The sequence below is a fragment of the Ixodes scapularis genome, unplaced genomic scaffold, assembly GCF_016920785.2.
Source record: "Ixodes scapularis isolate PalLabHiFi unplaced genomic scaffold, ASM1692078v2 PGA_scaffold13__105_contigs__length_92229423, whole genome shotgun sequence".
Taxonomy (NCBI): domain Eukaryota; kingdom Metazoa; phylum Arthropoda; class Arachnida; order Ixodida; family Ixodidae; genus Ixodes; species Ixodes scapularis.
The window spans coordinates 87,849,975-87,875,578 of record NW_024609839.1 but is presented as its reverse complement, the minus strand read 5'-3'; the positions used below and the strand labels follow the sequence as shown (position 1 = coordinate 87,875,578).

At 44.7% G+C, this 25,604-nt stretch overlaps 1 protein-coding gene across 1 annotated transcript in view; it reads left to right on the top strand.

Moving 5' to 3' along the window:
* The first annotated feature begins 18,403 nt into the window (after window positions 1–18,403).
* LOC115326839 overlaps window positions 18,404–25,604 on the top strand; it is a 48,025-nt gene continuing 40,824 nt past the window's right edge. Inside the window, exons 1-2 of the mRNA XM_040211345.3 lie at window positions 18,404–19,421; window positions 23,126–23,252. Coding sequence (XP_040067279.1) covers window positions 19,332–19,421; window positions 23,126–23,252 — 217 coding nt within the window. The 5' untranslated portion in view covers window positions 18,404–19,331. The remainder of the gene's footprint in view (window positions 19,422–23,125; window positions 23,253–25,604) is intronic.

The following is a 25,604-nucleotide window of genomic DNA, read 5'->3' as shown; positions in this document are numbered from 1 at the left end:
CTTAATATCGCATGGTCGGAACGAGCTCACATTAATAGGCCGCCAAGACCGGCCATCTTGATTGTTAGTGCGGAATGCACGTTGCAAAAGAACCGCGGAAGCTCGCTGTCAGCTCGCCCTCATCAGTTGCGCCCACAGCTATGGCCGCCAGTAAATACACGCCTTTTTGCGATTTTTTTTTTTTGTTCTTTCTGCGAGGGCTTTTGCGTAAGTATGCGTCCACGTGTTTGCGCGCGTGCTCACAAGCTTGTGTCAGCATTGCTACCAGCGCGTCGCAGCGTCTCACAATTAACGTGGCCCTAGCACGCGGTGGCGCCCAGACTGGCGCGTCTGCCTGTTGAGGTGTCTCTCACTGAGCTTTAGCGCGCTTGCCTGTTGAGGCGTGGTCGGCGGTCCATTAACGGTGACGTCACGCGCAGGCCTTGTCTGCTTGGTGGCATTGGCTCACTGAACCATGACCGGAAACGGGAGGTTATTCGGAAGCCGCCTGCGTGCACCACCAAAGGGAAACAAGGGGAAAAGGGAGAGGGGGAGAAGGGGAACAAGAGGGATCATTCTTGTCCAGCTCGCTTGCACATTTGCATTTCACTGCATTATATTCATAAACTTACAAGTTGCGCGCTCTAAAACTCCCAAGAGTAGAAAGTTTTGATAAAAAAAAAGGACTGGGTGGAAAAACACTGGGCTTAGGAGGCCCTGGCGGCGTCCATTTCGTGAATATTTGAAGCATGTGATTTTTCCTTAATCTTTGATGACCGAGCGAAGGAACGGAAACTTTGTGCACTGTCGCTCGCGCGTCAATGTTAGAAGAACTACGGGAAAAAAACTGAATTCGAAAACGCATGCTTCTGGGAAGCACGTATTGTGAACGTTACGTTGTTGCAGTATATTGTGCGCTTTATTGGGGAAAGCAGTAATCGATTATTGCGGGCGGAACGTACTTAACGGGATTACTTAGTCGCCGTACTTGGAAAGAAACCGAAGCATTGTTCGAGGCAAGCGTTAGCACTTTTTTTTTTTTACTTTAGTGATATTGCGTAATAAGCTGCTGTCGTCTTCTTTCTTTGTATTTGCATATAAATGATTTTGGCTTAGTCTATAATTAGATATTTTTCCTAGCTAAAATGATGTTTCTTGTTTGTGCACATTGCGAGACCGTTAAGTGCTAAATCAAGAGAATTTTTTTTTTTTTCGCGTGTGCGCATTCGAAAAACATTGTGTGAGAAATGGGAGGTGCATTCAGCACACTCTAATAAAATGTGTTAAGCTCACTTTTCTGCAGTACAAGGTTCAACAATACCTGGATCCCAGCGAATGAACAACCTCATAATCAAGATTTTTGTATTTGACACTTTAAGTTAAGATTGATATTATTATTATTATTATTATTATTATTATTATTATTATTATTATTATTATTATTATTTCGTGAGCTCGTATGCACCCGGCTCAAGACACGGTATGAGGGCTACTCGTCCTTCCACGTAACGGCTGCGGAAGACGAAATGGAGAAACTTTTTGATCCCCTCCTCTGGCCAGAGGGAAGCCTCTTCAAGGAGTTCACAGGCCAGCTGACTGACAGCCGTACCTATCAAGCGGTATCTCCAACACCTTTCTCCAATAATGCCGAAACAGATACCTAAACTAGACATTTATTATCAAAATGTCCGAGGTCTCCGCACAAAAGCTAATGAATTTTTTTCTAACGTAACCCTAACTCATGCATCTATTATTGTGCTAACCGAGACCTGGCTCTGTTCGAATATTTCTTCATCTGATCTCTTCCCACCAAATTTCACAGTATTTCGACGCGATCGCACATTCTCTACATTGAAAAAGACAGGGGGTGGGGTGCTGATAGCAATTGATACGTCGTTACAATGCGTTAGGCGTCCAGATCTCGAGACATCATTTGAGTCAGTGTGGGTAGAGCTACAATGCGCTAATGGCGAGCGTATCCTTCTCGGCTCTTATTACTTGCCCCCTGATACCTCTCCTGATGATTTTAGCCAATGTCTACTAGGCATTGAGCGCACAACCAACGCCCTTGAAAAATTTAAATTTATGGTTCTTGGCGATTTTAATGTCCCCAACATATGTTGGGAAACAGCCTCTGCGTCCTCAAAACATTACTATATTATTCAAAAATCTCATCTTTTGCTTAATTTCGCATCATTTACGAACTTAAGACAATATAACTGTATCCCGAACACCCAGGGCAACATGCTTGATCTTTGCTTCTCGGATCTTGACTGCATAGATGTAACTGAGGGTGCGTCAGGCTTGGTTCCCCCCGACGGATATCACCCCCCTTTGGAGATTAGTATACCTGTCCGACAGGGCATGAGACGTTGTTCACGGAAACATCCTGAAGGGAATAGACACAATTTTTGCGCTGGAGATTATGTTAGTTTGTACGATCATTTTTCCAATTACGACTGGTCCTCAATTATCCTGTGTTCTGACGTTGATCAACAGGTTCGCGATTTCACTCGAATCGTCCGAGAAGGAATGGATCAATTCATCCCGCTTCGTAAAACATCAGGCTCAAAGTTTCCCTTCTGGTTCTCGCACGAATTACGTACTTTAATGAATAAGAAATTGCGCGCTCATCGAAAGTTTAAAAAGAACGATACCCCCGAATTAAAATCAGAATTTGGGCACTTTAGGTCTCTCTGCAAGGAAGTTTTTAAACGTGATCGTCAGGCGTACACTGATTCCGTCGAGTTGCAGCTAACTAAAAATCCCAAAGAATTCTGGAAGTATGTTCGCTCTCGGTCTCAGAAAAAAGGTAGAGGAGAGATCACCCTGCTGGACTCACAGGGAAACTCGACGACAGATGTTTGTGAAATTTTTGCACGCCACTTCCAGTCTGTTTTTAAGCATCATCCAATCCCTTCAACTACTGCCGCGCCAGCTGTCTCTGGGAATGCATCCTGTATTGCACTCTTTGACGAGGAGCTACTGCATGAGTGTGTAAAAAAAATGAAACCATCATTGTCTTCTGGCCATGATGGTATTCCGTCAGTCCTCTTGAAGGCATACAGTGCCATATTTATTCCTGTTCTAGTACAGATTTTTAACAACTGCCTAAAGAATGAGGTCTTTCCCGCCATGTGGAAAACGGCACTTGTTGTACCTGTGCATAAGTCCGGTCCAAAAACAAATGTGTCGAACTACAGACCTATATCTCTTCTTTGCACATTTTCGAAGCTCCTCGAAGTGGCACTACACAAAATATTGTCATTCAATCTCAAGCGTTATCTTATCCCTAACCAACATGGATTTATGGCGGGTCGCTCGACCACAACTAATCTCGCCTGTTTTATGTCAACCGCTGCTCACGCCGTCGCTAACAGAGGCCAGCTTGATGTGATTTACTTTGACTTGAGTAAAGCGTTTGACATTGTTAATCATGAGATGTTACTGGCTAAACTGTCAAAGCTAGATATTCACAACTCATTGCTTTCATTGCTCGAAAGTTATTTGCGTGACCGGAAGTGCTTTGTTAGCTCGAATAATAATTTTTCTGCTACTTATGAGGCGACAACGGGTGTGCCTCAGGGCTCCGTTCTCGGACCTCTTCTGTTTTCAGTTTTTGTTAATGATGTTTCGACTGTGATTCGTCACTCTTCATTTCTTCAGTACGCAGATGATATTAAGATGTTTATGGAGGTACGAGAAGACCGAGACTGTGTTTTGCTACAGAGAGATGTTGATGCTTTTGAAGAATGGTGCCGGGGGAATGACCTAAAGATAAATAGCTCTAAAACGAAAGTCGTGTCGTACACTCGTAAGACACATAACATTGTATTCCCATATGTTATTCAGACAGACCTTTTGGAACGTATGAACAGAATCAAAGATCTTGGCGTAGTGTTTGACAGCACCTTAATCTTCTCCAGTCATGTGGATCACATCGTGAACGCAGCTCTACGCACGCTCGGGAGTGCGTGCCGCATCACTAAAGAGTTTATTAACCCCTGCACATTTCTTATACTCTACAGTGCATTGTGTCGACCACAGCTTGAATACGCTTCTGTTGTATGGAATGGAATTTGTGCCACAAATTCCTCGAAAATAGAACGGGTTCAGAACAAGTTTCTTTCCATCTATAGACATCGTTGCTCAGCGCGCATTGTGCCCACCACTACTGATGTCCCTGTCCCTGTTCAGCGTAGCGTGGCACTACCTACCCTGCTTCGTAGGAGAGAACTTGCCGATATCTTATTTTTATACAAACTTGTCCACGCCGTCACTGATTGCACGGTATTGACGTCAAGAGTACTCTTAAAAATTCCTCTAAAAACAACAAGGCAAAATGCGTCCTTCTGCAACAGGCGTCTACTCAACCTCCACGATCCTGTGTCCAGACTTGGGCATACTTATAATTCTTCTTTTTCTGAAACACTCGACATATTTAACAATAACACGCTGCAGTTTGTAAAAACGTTAAAGGCCATCACTTAAATTTGAACTGTATGCACTAACTTGCGGCGTTCACGCCGAAATTCCCCACTTTGAATGCATTTTTTTTTTCTTTCTTTCTAGCAATTGGTGTTGGCGGTAGTACCAATAAGCTTATCGTGTGTTGTGACTTTGTGTTTACTTTTTATAATTTTTAAGTGTATTTTTCTAGGGCTTGTCCGTTGTTTGTGTTGTCCGTACTATTGCTTTATACCCTGTTCTGCCTTACATGTTAACACAGTGCACCTGTACCAAGACCGCAAGGTTGTTCCCGGGCACGAATAAAAACATTGATTGATTGATTGATTGATTGATTGATTGATTGATTGATTATTATTATTATTATTATTATTATTACTAAAATTATACAAAAATATGGTATGTGTGCGGGGACCATGAAGTACTATGTGTTGCCTAATTGTTGTTTTTTTTTTCTTTTTTTTTGTCAATTGACGTGCGTTTCAAACTAGACGGACACTACAACAAAATTTCGGCGCTTATTTCTTGGTCTGTGCGTGTTTAAGGGAGAAGTATCCTATCGGACACCCCAGTCTCTCGTTGAAAAGAACGCGAAAACAAATTTTAAAACGAATTAAAACCCTTCGCAATCGGCACCTGGTGGATGTCGCTAAAGCCTCGTCGTCTGTAATGTTTGTCTAGAAACATTGACAGGAAGTCAGGATGCCTGTCTCGCCCAGAGCTGTAGTTTCACTGGTGCTCCACGCGCGCAAGCATGTGCACCCTGCGCGAGAACGTAGCTTTGGTAAGCTTGTAATTGCACGCACATGCTCGCACGAGCAGAGACATGGCGATGGCCAGATGCCCTGCTTGCAACCGTCTTGTGGACGTCAGCCACGCCGCAGCTTTGCTCGTCTCGAGACAGGCTGCGTCACGATTGCGCCGGATGTCACGTGCTCTCCGCTGGCTGCTCTCCCAGCGCTTGCCAGAGTCGCTTCTAACAAAAATACAGCCATCAAGCTCAAAATGAAAACGTGCGATAGTGTGGATCGTATTCATCCTCATTCTTAGCACCACGGGTATATTTAAAATTTCGTTGAAGTAGCCCTTTAAAGCTTCATGTGCTCGGTTTATTGCAGCGTCAGTTCGACGCTTGCGCCATGGACCTCAAGGCCGGTTGACAGATTCGCGTTTAGGCGTGATCGACTCCGTTGCCAACACTTGTGACCGCTTACAACGAGAAAAAAAAAATACTGGCGCCATCTACCGGGCAGGCCTGGAACTACTTTTTTTTCGTCTGCGCATATTTTACGCGTCGCTCTTTTACAGTGTGTGTCCAATAACTCTGACAATGTTTTATACCCAGATTATACCCAGATTAGAAGAGTTCCGGGGGGCTTCCTGATAGTTGGGGGCAGTGTGACAGGGTATTATATTATTTAAGCGGTTACAAGCGGCCGTCACGCAGTGGAGCACGCTCCAATGCCTATGTGTGAAGCATTCTTAACGAGAGTGACTAATTATTGACTTAAAACTCCCATCACTCAAAGCAACTGCCGACCATCCCTCGTATTTGAGAGACGTCACCCACAATGTGTCTATCCCATGAAAATGTCCCAGCATGATACTCAAATTGATGGCACTACAAATGAAGCCCGCAGTAAATGATGTATCCCCCATAAGTGTCTTAATCACGTATCTGGACAAAAAAAAAGGGAGAAATAGGAAAACAAATTTGTCACTGTGTTCTCCGAGGTGGTCCGAGGTGAGTCAATAATCAATTTCTCATCAGCCGGAATAAACGAAGCGAATCGGCTACAGTGATTTCACTTGGAATGGGTAAAAGGCATCCACCGTGAAACCGGTCCGAAATATATATAAATAAAACAAAAGACAACAACACTAAGGGTAACAAACTTATCCGATACCCTTTTCTTTGTAATATTATTTTATCTCTTTGTTCCAATAATTAAGTAACATTTGCTAAGTAACTTTTTTCTTAATTTGTGAGAATAGACAAATGGTTACATTTAGGAACTTGCTGAGCGTTATCAAAAACTACTAATTCAACAATTTTTTTTATAAATACTTTGAGTGCGTCCGTCTTTTATCAGAGCCCCAGCCTTCTGCTCAAAGTCTTTCTGAAACTGGTTTAGTGATTTTGAATGACGCTCAGCAAGTTTCTAATTGGTACCATATGTCTATTTTTAATAATTAAAAAGTAAATAAACTAACTTTACGTTATTACTTACCAGACTGTGACAGTTGTTCACCCCTCGAATGTTTGCAGAGCTCAAGGAACATATGTGAAGACGGCCTTCACGTAGCAGTAAAGACGCCTTTTTTTTTTAATATCTTTCAAATAAAAAATTTAGCCCGGTATACTGGGTGTTTTTGCAAAATTTTTCAGAAAACTCTAAAAAATATGCTGTTCGGTATAAAAAGAATCTCTTTGCGGGAACAAACTATCAGGGTGGGCGGTCGTCAAGGATTGCAAAACCATGATAATCAGCATATTATTACCTACTTACTAATTATTTTTAATTCGCGAAAATAGACATATGTTTCCACTGAAAGACTTGGCAAGCATCATCGAAAACCACGAGATCAACTCCTTTTATGAAGATATAAGGGTAGGGCAGCATTTTACGGCGTTCCGTAAAAACGAAAAACTTTTACGCGTTTTTGCGTTTCGGTTTTTTTCATCGGAGCGCATCCCTCCAGCCGCGTTGCTTCTATGTTGCCTGGAGCGCGTCTCCGACTGGTGTGTTTAGCGTCCTGTGGTGCCCATACATCAAAAGTGGTCCCAAAGTGGCAACAAATGACGTCACAGAAGCCGGAGTGTCATCCCGCGATCCTGGCGGTTGGTTGTAGAAATACTGGCGAAAAGTGCGAGCGGACGCCAGGGTCGCTGTCGTCACGGCGTCCCAACTTCGGACTGCCTTAACGTCCGTGGACTGTCGATGTGAAGAGCGACCTGCAGCAGAACAGGCGTCTGCCACATCCACCCGTGCTGCTGTGACACCGCCAGGATCGCCACCGGCGACAGCATGACACTTGTATGACGTCATCAGGCGAAGATCGATTAACCACTTTTTTGGACGTGGACGCGGTAAACACACGGCGTTCCAAGCACCATAGTCCTGCTCCCCAGTGACCGAGATGCGCAACACACGTGCGCCATACCGCCCTCCATCCCTCGAGGGAAGCGAGGCAGTGTGGCTTCGGGCCGCGACCACCGGGAGCAGGACCGCGGGCGCAGAGATGATCGCGACATGTTCGCCACATTTCAATATTGCGGATCTGTAAACACTGAAAATGGTTGAACCGTGGCCCCAATTGAAGAACTTTTTTATTAGCTTTTAATTTTAGCTATTCGTTCTCCCACTTTGACCTGAATCAACTCTCAAACTTCGTGCGTTTAGGGATTAAGGGGATTGCTTCGCTAGCCACCACCTCGTATAACGACGTTTGAAGCTCTTACAAAGTCACAAACGACGCGCTCAGCGAATGCCGTCGACCGTATAAGTTGAGTTAGAAAAAATATCGGAAATTCGTTCAGGATCGCGCCAAGATCCCGCGGAACCTCTAAATTCCGCGTCACAAGGTCCCAACTCTGTCTGCTAGTCAAGCGTCTTATCATACGCCCCCAGCAGACGTAGAAAGGATACCAAAACCGTTCGACGTCAGTGGGATTTCTTTCATGCGAAAAAGACGTTCGTAGTCTATCGATGATATGTTTCTCTAACGTCAGAAAGTTCGTAAAAATGTTTTAGTTTATGTTTTGTTCGCGACCCGTTCAAGGCACTTTTTAAAGCCGCTTTGGCTTCTGTCGGTTTTTCGAATGCACCGGCATGCATTCATGCAGACGGGCTAAAAGCAGGCAACAGACAAGAATCTGAATGCGCTACGCAGAAATCGCCTATCTTCAGAAGCTCTCCAATCCAAACGGATTTGGCTTCACGCTTGTATAGTGTCGCATCGTTGTCGGATACGGTCGCACATTGGCACGCATGTTTCAATTCAATGTTATTCCGTTCAAGATGTTTTATTAATAGAAAGGCATACACGCTACTGAAAAAGCAGGAAAACAAACTTCTCGGGGTTTGTCCTCTGCAAAATTCAATGTGTTGTCAAAAAAAAAAAATAGTTATCGCGAAAATATTTTGGAAAACGTACCTTTACATCACTTTTTTACGCACTTTTTTGAGACCGATTACAAATTTAGGCCCGGATCGTTTGGTGTAGAATGACTCTGTACGCACCGGTGTTCTTCTCTATTGAATTTGATATTGATTGATTGATTTATATTTATTTTGACTCAGGAGAACCGCGGCGCCGCAGAAAGGCAGATTGCCCATACCGTGAAGGCCTGTGGCGCCGTAACTAAAACCCGGGCCACATTGCTTATGCATACGAAATACAGTCTGCATGCAGATTCGAACGCGAGTCACCGCGAGATCCGTGCTTCGAATGCCGCATGGCAATGAGTTCAAGAAGGAAACATAGCACGCGGCATTCGAACCACGGATATTGCGGTGACTCGTGTTTGCTGACTGTCTTCTGTATGATGGTAGTGCCACTAAATAAGCTACGCTTCAGAGTACCGTCACTTACCCATGTTACAGTGTTCCCATGTTGTGGCTTAAAATCATGGTTGCCAGCTATGTGAAGCTTTATCGGAAATCAGAGGATACGCTTTTCCGTCCTCCGTAAATGTTTAAACAGTTGGCAAATGAGCAAAGCAATATTATATTACATGAGCTTCCAAACACAGAATCTAGTGCTGAGGAAGTCGCACTTTTGAATCATGACGATCGGCGGTTGCGTCTGCTCTGCACTAGCACCAAAATGGCGGCGCTCACAACAATGTCGGGGAACAGAGTGCCGATAGTTTAAGCGCAGATTTAGTGGCTCTAGTATGATGTATGAGCAGTGTGACCCCGGCTGATTGATGGTGAATTAGAATGAATTAGAAAAAAAAATGTTTTACTATATGAAAGGATTTACTATATAAGAGGTTACAGAATCTTTGTCTTCCAGAATGCGAATATATTTTAATGCATGCGTGATGCCTGCTGAGTTGCGGAGATTGCAGCATCGCTAAAATAGCCTGAATGCGTCAACAAACTAGACCAGCCCGACACGCCGATAGAAAAACTCGTATACTCCGCCCACGTGAGATATGATACGGGCGTGTATTGAAGCAATTTGTGTGCGCAAGGAAAGTTACCCGTGCGCTTCGCACGCAGCAATAGGGCTACCTCCAGAGCCTTATATTGGGAAAGACTGGACAGTGGGTGCGATGACCAAGGCGCTGGAGGGGAGAAAAGTGAAGAAAAGGGAGGAGAGGAGAGCCAACACCTCCTAGAACAAAAGGCTGTAGCGCTCCGAGTGGTTACGTCACTATGACGGAGAAGGAAGTCCATGGCGCAACTACGTGAAAAAATATCTGGTATCGACGTGAAAAAAATGCGTTTTTATCCGACACTAATATACGGTTTAAAAGCGCAGTCTTTTATAATTATATATATATATATATATATATATGCAACGCGTTACCAGGGTTGAAAGTGCCAAATTTATATTTATGATAGTCCCCGTCACCGCGGGACTACGTGCAGTCCCGCAGCTCCCCAGACTTTTCGAATGAGCCAGCCCGGAGCGACATTTTCTTCCCTCATACGGGATCCGATTCTGGTAAATTTACGTTGTGTGTGAGCTGCTGACTGTCTGAAAAGGAACGCTGAGACATTTCAGAAGGGAAAGATACCGAAAAAAAATCCAGTCATCGCCGCTGGGAGCGCACACGAGCAAGAGATGGGTCGACAAAGTTAAGCCTTTCGTCGGCTTAACGTTGTGTTGACGTTAAGCCGACGTGTGGTTCTTTTTGTTCTTAACGTGTGGTTCTTTTGAAACTTGTTTCCTTCTTCCCGTCGTTTTTCTGCCGTCACCGCAGTCTCGGGTAGTTTTTTTAGTTCGCTTGATACTACGGCATTTACGTGGATTCACGGAACAAGTCCTGCTACGGTTTGAGTGACATGTGTGGCAACTAGTCAACGATGACACTGGTTGATTATCGATAGACCTCTCTCTTGACAGAGATACTTCTTGGAATTCGTATTCAACTGTTTTCGTGATGGATGTTGCGGGACGTATGGATGCGATGGACAGGTGGGAAACAACTTATTTACGGGCTTTCTTGGTCATGTAGACCACAAGTTAAGTGCTGCAATCGTTTTTTTTTTTTTTATCTGATAGAATGGAATTTCGTTTGTCGTTATCCGTGTTAACTTGCGTCGATATTTGTAAATATGCGTGATAATCTAGTTTTTAAAGGAAGGCGAATAACAAGTTTGTGCGATTATTAAAAGTGCGTTGTTTTTGCATACGTCATTATTTATACTAATATTATTTTATTGCCTTCACCGCGTTTATACTAGAACCTTAACTGTATTAGGGTAATAGTGTTATTGTATACAAAAAAAAGTTATATTTTGTTCTAAGGCAGCTCGAGCCCGTAAGGATAAGTAAATTAGTTGACTAAATAGTAAGTTTAGTACCCCTGGCGCACGGCAAAGTTAATACATTTTCATTATAGGTCAACTCCGCTTCATTTTTGGTTTTGGAAAAACAGTGCAGTCCTCTTCAGTATCGCCTAGGAAGACCACACGTCAAATATTACGACGCAGTTCTGTTAAATGTTTCTTCAACGCTCCGGCAAAGTCAGCAACTCGCCAAGTTGCCGAGATCGGCTGACTCGAGCGGGTGAATTCAGGCACAACGAACAGCGCAGTCAAGGCTACGGCATGGGAGTAGCCAACATTGAGCTAAACGTCATCACCATTCCCCCCTTTTGCTTGTTTTTACTTCTCCGGGCGAGTGTAGCGGATGACGTCAAAAACGTTTTCTTTCTGCGCCCCCCGCTAAATTGAGCTAGGAATTTTTTTCCGATGAATTTAGAGGGAAATGTAGCTAAACCTTTCCGCTAAATGGGAGGGAAGCAGGAGAGGAGGAGGTGAGGGAAGGAGGGTCATGCCTTCCTTTCCCATATCCTCCCCTCCTCCTCCTCCTTAAGAGCTGCGCTCTAATTCGGCGTTACAGGGGGTTGTAAATGTCTTTCATTTTTTTATAATACTCTAACATTCATTTCTCTGTTTAAATGCTTATCTAGGTTTATTTATCCAGTCTTTTTTTTCTTGTTTATTATTACTTTTATTTTCGACCCTCGAGACTACGACCGATACCTAATTCAAACCCCTAGCCAAAACGATTGGAGACCTTTCCAGTTTTCTGTAGGTGAGTGCGGTCCACTCTGGTGTCATGTTGAGCTGTTTTAGTTGGCAAATGAACTGGACATAGGAACACTATCGTGTGCTTTTGTAATGACAAGAAAACAACATAGAAGGCTCTTATTTTATTTTCTGGCCGCTTTTAGACATCGTTCCAGGGCAGACAGTTGATCTTTCGATCAACGCCCCCGTCGGAAGCCTGCTTGAAGTTCCGTGGGTTGACCTCCTTTTACAGTCCATGTGGTCAGCCCATGTGATCGTTTCCTGATGTGGCTGAACGTTCTACATGTTGTGCTAGTCACGGTTAGTGGTAGTATAGTTTTGAATGTACTGAGGATCACAGCTCTTTTTTTGGAACCAGATCGACCGTACCGCAACTCTAGTCGCAATGAATGGCTGCTGCTCCAAGGCAATGATATCAAAGATGTTATTGAAAATCTTACTCCATGTCTTTCAGGACGGTTGTTAGAATCTCGTCTCTTCCCTGGGGAGTGTTGCTCTAGACGTAAGTCGTCGCGTGTATCACTGGCACTCTGCCGATAGTTTCACTGGCAACATCGTCCGGTGGACATCCTGCACTCTGCTCGGGGCAGAAACCTTGGAGTGTTACTGCTCTCGAATGCAAGAAAACTTCTACTAGAAAGTGTGTAAGGTTTTGACCCAGTCTCTTTGTGGTCATCCCATGTCCTCGTCAAGAATAGATAGTGGCTGATTTCGGCTGCGTCTCTAAAACTTTCTAGGCTCACCTTTACCATCTGAAACAATGTTTCTCGAAAAAAGAAATTACCTACCCCCAAGCAATTTGCTACAAAAAAAAGTAGTTGCTCCCTGGCCCTTGATTAAAAAAAAAAAAGGGGGGGGGGGGGGGGGGGGGGGCTGCGGCCAATTCATCTTAGCGCAATGCGCACAGTTATCGTGTCACTAGACACCATCCGACTTAGAGTTGTGTGCGCATGGCAGGCTTAGTCTTGCTTCCACCTATCTCCTGCGTCTATTTATATTGAGCAAATGTCGTGCTGATAAAGACATTTGCCGCGATGTGAGCGATCACTTCGCTACATATTGGACGACTTCGCGTCACCGTGAATATCGGGGCGGCATGTGCCAAAGTACCACATTCCTCTTGTCTCGTTGACTTTGCCAAGGCCGCTTGATTGCGGTTCTCGCTGGGAACAGCCTTCCGAGTGGCTCTCCTTCCCGGAGGAGGGCTCGAGGCGGACGCAGTGAGGGGGGTTGAGCGCGCTGAACAGCGGTCTCAGTGAAGGCCCCTGAATAAGAAAGGTTGCGACGCCTTCTTTATCCTCCTTGGCGCGTACACTTTCTATATTTATTTTTAGGGGCGAAGCTCCTTAGGGTCTAGCCTTGTCCGTCGGCCCGTCCGTCCGTCGGTCCGGCGTCCGTGCTAACATAAAAAGAAAAAAAAATGTTTGCGCAGACGACTGGATTCGAAGCTGTGCGGGAAGATACCAATGGATTTCTAGTCCATCGCCTTAACCACTCGGCCACGACTGCGGGACGAGTAGGGGGCTCTGAGATGTGATGGTAACTCAAGAGCTGGGGTTTCTGTCATGGATGAAACGTTGCATGTAGCCGCTCAACGTCTATACAGGAGAAAGCGCTGCGGTCAAATGCGTATGTAATCGCGTTAAACTTTGCATGCATTGGCTCAACGTTTATAGACGAGAGGGCGCTGCGGTCGAATGCTCAAATGCGTATATAACCACGTTCCATACCACACATTCTCTTTCTGACATAGACCGTTGATCAGCACTACCTATCAACAATAAAATCAGTATCATCAGCACCACCAGAGCTTCGCCCCAATCAACATTATTCACCACGTGGAGATGCGGTCATTTTTGTTGTGCTCTTTCGCACTCCTCGAGTTAACTGTAGCGCCGCCTGGATCGCCCCAAATAGCAGATGGCCTTCCTATATTTGGTTTATACTGGCGTCAAAGCGCAGTTAAAGGCTGAAAGACACGCAAGCACATACACACGGACTAAACGCGCACTGTCACCGTCTACAAGCCACGAAGGATGTGTTCAAAGAAAGACGACGAAAGGCGTGACGATGCACCGTCGGCGTTATTTGATTGGCGACATGGGCATGCACTGCACTCCGACAGCAAAGGCATTCCTTCTCCCTCCTCGCCCTTCATGCACACTCCTTTAGCTTAAGTATTCTTTGGCTAGGTGTTCGGCATTTTGTGAAGCCCAGATAAACGCGTGGATAAGCGCTCGACACTGATTGGTTTTGGGTAGGGGGAACAGGCCATCGCAGTAAAAAAGCGTTTGCGCTTTTTTCGAATCCTTACAATTTAGATTATTAAGCTAGCGTCTTTCCAGCACATCACAAAAAAATCTTTTTTTTTTCTTTATTGTCTGTTTTTGGCTTAGGTGGCAAACAAACCTCACGTACAATAAAATATTAAAAATAAGCCTCAAGGACTATGTGCACATACAAAAATCTGGCTCATCAAACACCATCACAGACCTGTGATGGTAGCCAGCTTCTCAAAACGCCGCAATAAGTCCGAGGGTCACTGTTGTACTTTAAAGGGGCACTGAAGTCATTTTTGAAAAAGGTCGTTTTTATCTTGTATTGTTTAAAATGTGTTAGTTCCCACATATACCAAGTGCTATATTACAAAAGCACCTATTCATCTCAGGGCAAAAGAAAAACGTGTGGACTATTTTCCCTCGCGGACTACATTGTGTGGGCCGATACGAGCAGATTCCGAATGATTTTATTACAACTAGTTTCAAAAAGAATTCGATTCGGATAAGACTTTCTTTTTCTCCGCGGGCGAAGCCATCACTTGCAACTCGCCGATAAGAACCCTTCGTTGACAACTTCACTTGGAAGAAAATTCTTCCCAAAAAGGGCGTGTCGCGATCTTTGAACAGGCTTTTAACGAGGAAATGACCTAGATATGGTTGTGGTTTCGGGTTTATTGGAATGCTTAGAGCGTGTAGAATGAGTTTTCATTTTAAAAGGATGATCTCAAAATCGATTTTAGTACCCCTTTAAACATTTCCTTAAAAAAACGCATCGTTTCAACAAAATACTTGTGTGCGAGATTCACGTCGACGTCCGCGTGTTTTACAGCCATGTGGCAGCGCCATAAGCAATGGAGACCCACCAGCATGATCATATCATAGAGTACAATGTTGTCTCCTCCATCCACAGACAAATAACGAATGTTAGATGTGAGATGCTACCGGTAAATCTTGTATTTTTTTGTGGTACTTTGAAGGACATTCGAAAGGAACACTGCGTCCCAGCAGTTAAGAAAAACGTATTCTATCGTCTCTGTCATTTTGCAAAGTAAACAGTTTACCGACCATGCAACAGGAATATCTTTTCCCTCTAAAAAAAACCTTTGACCAACAAAATGTCACTGTGCAGTTTGAAAACAAAAAGATTTTGTGAAGTCGGGCATTTTCATTCGCTTGTCTCGCTTCAAGACATCCAGAACCATTTTCCTCACTGTTCAACGAGAAGTACAGCGGAGTAGGAAAAAGGAAACCAATCGGGTCTTTGGTCAAACGCTTTCGTGACACATTGGACAAATACTCGAGCGAAACCCGCGTTGCCCAAAACGGATTAGCAGAAAAAAACCTCTTCTAAAAAAACCGCGCACAACAAAAACGAAATCAATATCAATCGAAACAATAAATTCGGGCACTGCTCTACGTAACCGTACCTGAATGACCGAACGCAGAAAAGGGTCCTTCTGGTCCCTTAGAAAGCAAAGCCTATTAACGAGTTGTCTCACAAAAAGATGCGACAGGCCCAGCTCGCCATCACTGACACGCCGAAAACGATGGGTTCGGCTCGTTCTCTTCCACGTCGAGCTCCAAATAATCACAGCAAAACCACAGTGTATGCGCTGAATGTTGCACGTACCAGAACCTCGCAGCTGAAAGCCGTTACATAACGAGCCACGCGCAAAAAATTAAAAAGCCCCCCCGCTTCCACCCACCCAAAGTGGGTGGGTGTGGGTGGGGCACGGGGGGGGGGGGAGGGGGGTTCGCATTTCGTGAAGCCCAGATAAAATCGTGGCCGCGAGGCTCGATTTTATCTGGTCACGGCATGTTCACTTATGTTGATTTGCTTTAGCCAATGATAGCCTACTCACACAAAGGTCACGAACGCCCTTTTATCCGGCGTTTTTATCAGTTTGTCTTGCCCTACCTGTTCGTTGTGTCGGCAGCGTTCTAACTTAAGCTGAAACCAAGTAAGGGTGGGGCGCAAGTAGAATGCGCGTCCTAGTTACCGCCAAGACAACATTGTCCCATTTTTGCGAATTTTACGCCTAAAGATAAACCTCGAAGAGGCCGACCATTACCATGCCTCGAATTAGCACGTTTTGTAAAACCTGTAGTTTTTAAGATTTTTTTCTGCTGCTCAGAAAGTATGAGAGGTACCGACGATTTCAATCCATATAAGTAAGAGTGCAGTAAAGGGCTGGAAGGTACACAAACGCATACACACAGTCTAAAAGCGCAGGATCACGGCGCAATTTTTGTGTTCATCGGATGAACCGGCAATGAAACACGAAATGAAAGATGAGGAACGCCGTGAAGTTGCTCTTTCAGCCCTGCGCAATTGGTCCTATCGGTTCCTAACGTCGACTGCTCTTTTTTTTTTCCTTTTTTTTTAAAGGTGAAACGAACTATAATTAGCTACGTAGCTGCTCAATAAGCCACTTGCCATATCGTGGGTCAGTATTGTACAAAACAATTAGTGTGACGGCAGAGGACGTAGGGAAAGTAAAAATTATCAAGCAGTGATTATCTGAGTGATGACTGACATAAAGGTGAACACTTTGTCATCTCCCTGACTATTGTCTGGGCGGAATGAGTGTCTTACTCGGTGCCTTGGTGGCGCCTCAGTCCAGTGGGTCTGGACGTTTAAAGCAAGGGTATCAAAGGTGAATACTATACATGGCGTATAGCGTACCACATTTCATCGTAAAACATATCTTATTTATCGTAATAAAACATAAACATAAAATGCTAGCCGCTGCCCAATATTTGGGGCTCTGTCGTATCTACCTGGTTATCCAATAATTTAACACAGCTGTTACCAGGTAGAAGTCATCTCGATTTCAACCAAATGAAAACTGTGAAGATCCACCGGCGTCGAAAACAAACAACCGATTAGCACCGAAAAACAACAGTTACGTACTTAAATTGTAAAATTCTCCTTTCAGACCCAAACGGTTATATAAAAAAGTTTTTGACAAATTTCAAGGTTTTCATAGTCAGTAGATTGTGTGCTAAGCGTGTTGTATGAAGCAAGCTTCAAATAAGAAATTACATCTTGTCTGTATATTATTACGGTAGTCACATTTTCCCCTACTGAAAACATACTTTTTTTTTTTACAAACTAAACAAATTAAAAAGACATCGACTTGTTTTTTTACTCGAGAATAAAAACGGGAAATCGTGTAGCCTATCTGTAGCTTCGGCTGTCACGGTCTACAAAGTACGCTTTATCTGGCTGACACGTCTGCCAAGGTGGCAGGGTCTACGAAAATAGACTCTAGCAGATAGGGGCGGCTGACGGCTCGAGCCTGCTCCTGGGGCAATTAATATTTGTTGTTTGTAGTTGTTTTTTGTTCTTAATTACCACCTGTTACCCTTAACCTGACAATGTTTTTGTTTTTGCTTGTTTTGTTTCTCGAGAATAGAGTGAAACCTCCGTGTCGAAAATGGAATTGGTATATAGGGCTCTTGTGGATACACCCGTATCGATTAAAGCCCCTTCATGTTTTAAAAGTAGCGCAAAGTACGTCGATGCACGAGGCACGTGCAACGTGCAGCCCTTGGGAAGATCATGGCGGCACAGCGCAGCACTGAGCTAGATTTCAGACGCCATGTTCTTCCCAGAATTGGCGCGAGGGACGTGCATCTAGCATTCCTGCAAGATTGAATGGCGCCACTTTTCCCAGGATAGAGGGGCTTTAGTATCGATAAGGACAAAACTCCCTCTGTGTTGCTAACTAAAGGTTTTTGCTTCATGTCTTTTGATCTGTGATCACCCGAATCAAATCATTCAGTGTGCGAAGATTCGCCTAACCAGCTTAGGTTTATATTCTTAAACTGGTTCTAGTAATCGTCGTGACGCATACAAAGACACGTAGAGTTAGATATTGCAACGGCCACCACTTGTAACTTCTGTGCTCCTTCTGATAGTTTGAAACATACGCATAATTTATTTGCATCCCAAACACAGAATGAGTAAAGTAAGTATTATATATGGAACAATATTTCGCATAGTGTTTCTGTAAGGTACCGAATGTCGGAACGGAATCGCACGTGTTGCGGTAAATCTGCCCGGTTTCCTTTAAATTCATTAACAGTAACTTGGTTTACGCAAAATTTTACTTATCGATGCTTCCAGTGACAGGCTGAGGTTAACAAAGAACCGATTTTTAATGTTTTTACAATATTCAATGTTTATGTGTCAATTTTTGTTGATTAATAAATTAATAGGCTTATTAGAGTGTTTTTTTTTACTTGGAAGAGGAGCGTTTTTATAGAGCCGCATTAGACCATGATCACTTAAGGGTCGAGGAAAATGCGACCTGTACCTATCTGCGCAGTTAGTTACTTGCGCTAGCTTGTGCCATAAAGGACTCGCCGAGAAAAAAAAAAAGAATCCTGATATAAGTCATTGAGAACGTTCGTGGAACGCGGGCGACTTCGACCTATCGTTTATCTCTCCCCAGTCCTCTCGTCCGCTGTCAGAGCTATGGCAGAAATCCCGATCCCGCAAATACACCAAAGTCCACGAGCCGCAATACCTGTTGCAGGAGCCGCCCGGTGACGCTGCGAAGCGCCTTCGAACACCGCCCATAGAAGCGCTGCTATCTTATCGTTTCTGATAACGGCATACCGGGCACGGGGAGCAGCCGTCGTAACGGTGCCCCTTATCGGGCCGCCCGCCACACAACATTTGCGCAGGAGAAGGCGGTGACGTCGCCAGGGATGAGAAGTCGGACATCGATGACCCGGCCGTTGAAGGCAACAGGGATACCTGTGTGTGAGGCGGCGATGGAACTGCGTGTTTGACCCGTCGTTCTTTCTAAGGTGGTGGACGCCCTCAGCGAGATCACTTCAAGGATCAGATCACGTCACGGACTGGGCTTGTATTCTTGACGCGTGCAGTGGGTACCAGAGGGTTGTCTTCTACGGGCGGCGAGCGATTCAAGGCTGACGGATTGACCGGAAACAACGCTAGTTTGCATACCGTGAGAGAGAAAGAGTTGAACGGAAGGCAAGCGGCAAGAACGAGGCTTTTGAAGTGTCTGGTGCATTCAGGTTAACAAAAGGGTTATCTCCCAAGAACTCGCAAGTTCGTCGATCCTTAGGTTCATCTTCGTGGGTCATTAAGATTGCGAAAAAAGAGTGAGTTCATCAGCACTGCCTGCGAAGAACTGCAAGTTTTTAAGAGTCAAGGCAACATACCAAAGGTTCGCGCCTCAACCACAAGGTCCTGGTACAACCGAAGCGACCTTCGTCTCTCCGGACAAATTGTGTCACCCGTGGAATTAAGTGTCTGCCATCGAGGGTCCAAAAACGCGGTCGTCAAAAGGACACCATGGATAATATATTGAGCCTGTCGGAGCGCAGAAGACGTGAGGCCAAGCCTTACAAGTGCATGATTAACGTCGTTGCCCTGATAACCATTGTGAGTAATCCTGATAACCTTGTCGCGAAAAAGAGATCTCGTTTATGTTGATGAATTTCGGTTCTCGGCCTGTTACATCCTACTAGACGCGATTTGTATTCGTGTGAATTATTTAGACAAAGAACGTTTCACAGTGCTAAGCTTTAGATATGCCATAATATCAAGATGGTCGGAAGCTGAGCGGTTAATCTGTTATCCGGTATGTTGCGTTTCGTGGGGCTTACTACCATTGTTGAGTGCGACATTTACATCTTATCTCGCCTTCGACATTCAATGTACGTCACTTCCGTTGCCTCCATAATTGATGCAGCCATATATACCGGCCATAAATCCACTAGTAAACTAATAGACTGCTAAATGCACACCCTTGGTCAAGCAAACAGCCTATATTCTCGTAACGAAAACAAGTTATTCAGTAGTCAAAACGGACACGCTTCAGAAATAAAACGCAAAGAAAAGCGCAGTTACGCGATGCTTCGTCACAGAAGCCGTCGTGAAGCCGACAGGGTTCGTCGCGCCTGCGCAGTGGGGGAGCGGGATGTCACCGCCGTAGCGCCGTGCGCGATAGGAAGACGTGGCGCGCTGCTTGTAGAAATGCGCTACGTGTAGGAATGCGAAAGCATTCCTACACGTAAGCAGTTTTAAGTGTCTCTGCCGAATTTTTTTGACAAGGAGTATAGATAATTATACTTTTTTTAAAGATTTCTACTAAGGTATTCGATATCTTTGAACGGATTTAAAAATTGCTCTTTATATAAAGGCGAATTAAAGGAAGCGAAGAAACAAGACGCTTAAAGGGAAGCTAAAGAGGTCCTTCAAAAAAACGAGTTAGAGGTGAATTCTCGAGTATTTTTATTCCGCGAATCTGAATATGACGTTCGTTTCCCGTGAAAATGTAACTGAACACGAGAAAACACGAAAACCCTCCGACCACTTGTTACGTCATACACAGATGTTTTGGCCGCCGAGCGCGAGTCGCTCGTGTGGGCAGCGCGTGCAATTGCGGGCTTGCCAGGTATATTCCCTCGCACTGACACCAGTCGTGACGTTTTTTTTCTGTCCTTTCTGAAAATAGCGAAAGTGCACGAACATAGCTTTGACAGGCGTTGAAGAAGCGCGGGAGCTGAGATTCCGAAAAATCTGTATATCATGCCATCTCCGGGAAGGGCTTCAACGGTACTTTAAAAATGCCTTCTGCGCCCTCCGTGCACCAAGTTGAAAAATAATCTCGATATTCGTGATCCTGGAGGCCAAATTAAGACGATTTAAGTGTTTCTTTTTTTTTTCCCTCAAATACAGAAGCGCCTTAGTTTCCCTTTAACTCTCATGTGCCTGAGGTTGGCGCGTGACTGAAGGTTCTGTACTTGTTGGGACCCGAAGTACCATTATGCATTCGTTTAAATTTGTTTTTACTTATTTAGAACATATAGCAATTCAAGCAGGAGCGAAAAAAGAAAACGTAGAAGATACAAAACAAGGCACTTTAAAAGCAGAGGGTGCGGTGTTTATGAGTGAAGTACAGACGCGCTGTTAACTGTGACTTTTAGCAAACCGTTACCGTGTTCCGCGTACCGCACTACGGGCGCCCTTGAAGCATGCCTTTAAGCGCGCGCCCGGGTGACACCGTGACCAGGCGCCCGTAGTGCGGTATGCGGAACACGGTAACCGTTTGCTAAAAGTCCCTAATAATACATCTGCCCGTATTAAATCACAGATTAAAGGGGTCATGAAGCCATATCGGGTTGGAATGTTCATGACTTCGCAGAGGCGTGCTGGTCCTTTTCTGGCCCAACTATACTCGGAAGTGACCGCCACTGATTCAGAAGCTTGTTTGTCGCGGCGAAGTTGCGAGGATAAAAAGGGACTATTTCTTTTAGTTTTGCCTTCGCAAAAACTGATGACGTAATTGTAGTATCAAAACCACCCGCCTGACGACAGTCGAGCGCGGCTCATGGATTGGACACGAAAACTGCGTGAACACTAGACTTGGGCTCGTAACAATCAATGCCTCGGTGGACACTATAGGGTAGGGAGTCGTGTCCAGCCACTGCGGTGATGATAATACTCCAACTTTAACAATGCCTGAAGCTGAACACGTGTTTTCTTACCTTGCCAACCCCAGCGCGTGGCTATGATTAACGTTAGCGGCATAGGGTAGGCACCAGGTCACGTGGCCACGTTTTCTGGCTCCGAGTTGAGGGGATGAACGATGCTCATAATTCGCGAATTTATTTGGCGACTGCCATGGCCTAGAAAGAAAAGCTAAGGCAAGTTTATTCAGTTATTAACGTTAGGGAGTCATTCTAAGTAGTATTTAGGGAAACCAGAAAAATCGCTTCATGGCTCCTTTAAGAAGTCATCAGATGCATCGCTTCTAACACGCGCCAAAGCTACTAGTCTACCTCAGTTGTGGAACTCCCGCGGAGGGGGGGTACCCACCTCACTCACTGCAGTCCGCCTCCCGTCGTTTGAAGCGCCATCCAGATTTTCGTTTCATAACTGTGTGTTCCATAGAGCACAGCTGGAACGCTATCTTGACGCTGTGCTTTGAAACGTATACGTATTTCATAGAATACGCTGGAGTTGCTATAGCGGCCGTCGGGCGCGTCGAACGACGGGAAGCGAGTCGTGGTGCGTGAAGGGGGGTATTGCCCGTGCAAGCAGCGTCTATGAGCAGTTCCGTGACTGAGCTAATCTAATAACGTTGGCACGCGTTCATTGCCTTCCACTGGGCTTTGGCTGCGCGTGCGGCGAAGTGTTATCAAGGGCAGAAGACTCGCATTCAAAGCAGATAATCTAGTGGCTTCTTTCACCTGTCGCCGACTATAATTTTGCATATCGTAATAATCTTTCCGTGAGTGTCAGATGACGTTCCCATGTGCCAAAATTGATAATTTGATAGAACGTTAGTCTCGTATCTCTTCCCGTGCTGTCAGTATTTATGCTATTTTTATATGGTAAGCAAAAACACTTTTTTTTGTCAGTGGCTCGCGGGTGATTTTTTGGGACTGCTTATCATGCTTGCGTGTTTTGGTTAACTTACGCCTGCCAAAATATGTTTTTGAACAACATTGTGACGCTCTTCAGCGCGTCTCGGGCTGGTGTGTATGCAGCGTCCTCAAATCTGGTTCTTAGATTTATGTCTGATGAGGTCATAAAAGCACCTGCCGCGATCCTGGTGGTGTCACAGCGGCAGAGGTAGATGTAGCCGACGGCTGCTCTGTTGCAGACGCGGAACGCAATATCGTTTGCTTCCTTTGCAGGGGTTGTGGTGACGTCAGAACGACGAGCTCTGGTTGGCTCTGATTGAAAGATAGTGAGGAGACCTCAAATCAAGTTGCCTCGAAGTCCACCCACTCTCCTTCGATCAGTACCATTCAGAGCTCGGTGTTCTGACGTCAACCCCAACCCCTGCAAAATGAGCAGACGAACTTGCCTGCCACATATCAGACACGAGACACGGCGCCGCGATGACAGCGACCCTCGCGTCCGCTCGCCTGTTTTCGTCAACATTTCTACAGCAACCGCCAGGATTGTGACGTCCGGCAGCAGTGACATTGCGGCTTTTGTGACGTCATTTGTTGCAACTTTCGATTCGTCGCCGAAAGATATATAGGACGCTAAACGCACCAGTCGAAGCCGCCTTCCAGGCACAGTATAGAGAAAGCAAAGAACGTAATCCGTTGAATTCCGTTTTATTTCAGCTCGAAATCTTCGAAATCTGGGCATGTGGGTGGTGTCTGATCACCCTACTGTCGCCCGAAGACTACGGAAACCTGTGGGAAGGAAAGAACGGGTCCATACCTTTCAAGGAGATTAAATTACGCTATGGTACGTTGAAACCTTTGTGCGCGTATATCTGCCAATTTGGTTTTATTGTTGAAAGAAACGGGTTAAAACCTTTAGTTTGGGTATGCGAGCGTTCAAACTCTCTAATTAAGCCGAACGATTTTGGGGTCTTTGTTGTGGAGCGAAAGCTCGCGCAGCAAAGAACATGGGGATTCCGGTTTATCTGGCCACCCCTGCCCGTTTCGATCTGGATGAGCTTCGATACCAGCGTGTGGCTTTGTATCACTACTGAGGGATGCACGTTAATGACCCCAGGCTGGCGGTGGTACTTGCGAAGTGTCTCATCTACGGCAGACACACCCGAAGCCCACAACATAATTAGGTCTCTGCCAGGCCCCGACTGGGTTAGTTTTTAGTCTTGGGGTTCTCACCCTCTCCCCCTTTTTTTCTTTTGTATCGAAGTGCCTATATAACCAGGTTTGGAAGATAAAAATTTCAGCTGTGTTAGTTGTTGTTGTTGAAAAACTTTATTGAGTTGAAAGATTTAGGAAAGGGAAGGGGAGAAGGGGGAAGAAAAAGGAGAGAGTGGTTGTGTGCCCCTATTCCGGGAGACTTTTTAGTGTTGTGTCGTTTACCCGCAGTCTCGGGTTTTTTTCAACCATGTGCAATGTACACCAGCTCGTTTGCGCCCTTACTTTTTGTTCATTAGTTTTAATATTTGTTGGAGGGGGGGGGGGGGGGGTCGGGTCGGGTCGCGGTGACGTACTTATTTAGCGAGCTCACAAATATTTAAAAGAGTAATTAATCCTAAATACTTTATATCATCTACCTTTTGAATTTTATTAGTTTTCAAGTATGTAGCTGGGACAGAATTGGTAAAACGCCTAGAAAATACTCGTTACATAAAAAAAAAAAAAAAAAAACTGATTCTTGCCGAAAAAAAAACGGTGTCAATCAACTTGGAACAAAAACGTGATCTTATTTATTTATTTATTTACACTATTGATTTTTAATACTACCAGCCCGTTAGCGGCAACGTAGAAGTGAATGATCGAGATACATTTGGCTGATTTTTCAATAAAATAAAACGGCAAACGGTGCGTACATCTTTTGAAACAATACATCACTTGAGCTGCACAGTGAGAATTCATTTTTTGACAAAATGTGACGAACCATACCTAGTCGATTTATACGATTCTTGCACAGTTATAAATATATGCTTAAAAATGTATGAACTAATACAGTAACAAAAAAGTAATCAGCAACGTCACGAATACCTTTGAATATAGTAGCCAGGTATTGATCTCATCTAGTGGTAAATTTGTTTGTTTCTAATCGTTTTTTTTTTTATTTCTAAGTGTGCAAGATTTTTTTTAACGCACGGTTCCAGTTCTCCTCCGAAGCTTCCTCACTTGATATCTGAAGTTCCGTGTTTTCGGTATAAATTTTTGGGGGAAATTGTTTAAGTTGGAACTAATTTAGACAAGACAAATTATCACAAAAACACCGAATCTGTAGAAAAATACCCCCTCCCCCCCCCCCCAAAAAAAAACAAAAAAAAACACACATCCTGAATTTGAAAACTAAAATGAACACCAAACACACGGAACCTTATTTATTACTAAGTTTCATGTCCTCAGGTGTGTTTTTTTTTTTTCGAATTTAGGGTATTTTTGGCGGCTAATCCCCCCTCCCCCCTTCCCCCCCCGACACACACGCACACACACGCACACACACCTACACGCACAAACACACACGCACACACACACACGCACACACGCACACACGCACACACGCGCACACACGCACGCACGCACGCACGCACGCACGCACACAAACACACACACACACGCACGCACGCACGCACACACACACACACACACACACACACACACACACTCACGAACACACACGCAGACAGAGATTCTGAGTTTTACGGTGTCAAATTTTCGTTGTCTAACAAAAAAGTCGGCGTTGATCGGAGCTTATGTTGAAGAAAGCAAAACACGGGCGTAGGATTTCCCACCCTTCTGGGAACAAGGGCGTGACACGAATACTTAGAAATCGCCCCGGTACCGATAGGAAAAGGAAACGCGATAAAAGGGTGTGACTTTCTAAGAAACCATCAGCTTTGCCGACAGTTCAGCGCTGGCTGTGTTCAGTTTTGAACAGGTTACTCAAAAAAGTAATTGATTACAATTATTCTGAATCAAAAAGTCTTCAATTAGTATATTTAATTACTCTTTCCAATTAATTCAGATTTTCAAAAACGGCATATCTCTCTCGCGGCTTGAAAAACGGGTCTTTCGTGCCATCCGTTATTGGGTTAGAATGACCGAATTACAAACATTTTTATATCCACCACCACAAGGGGGTGGTCTACATCCACAAGGG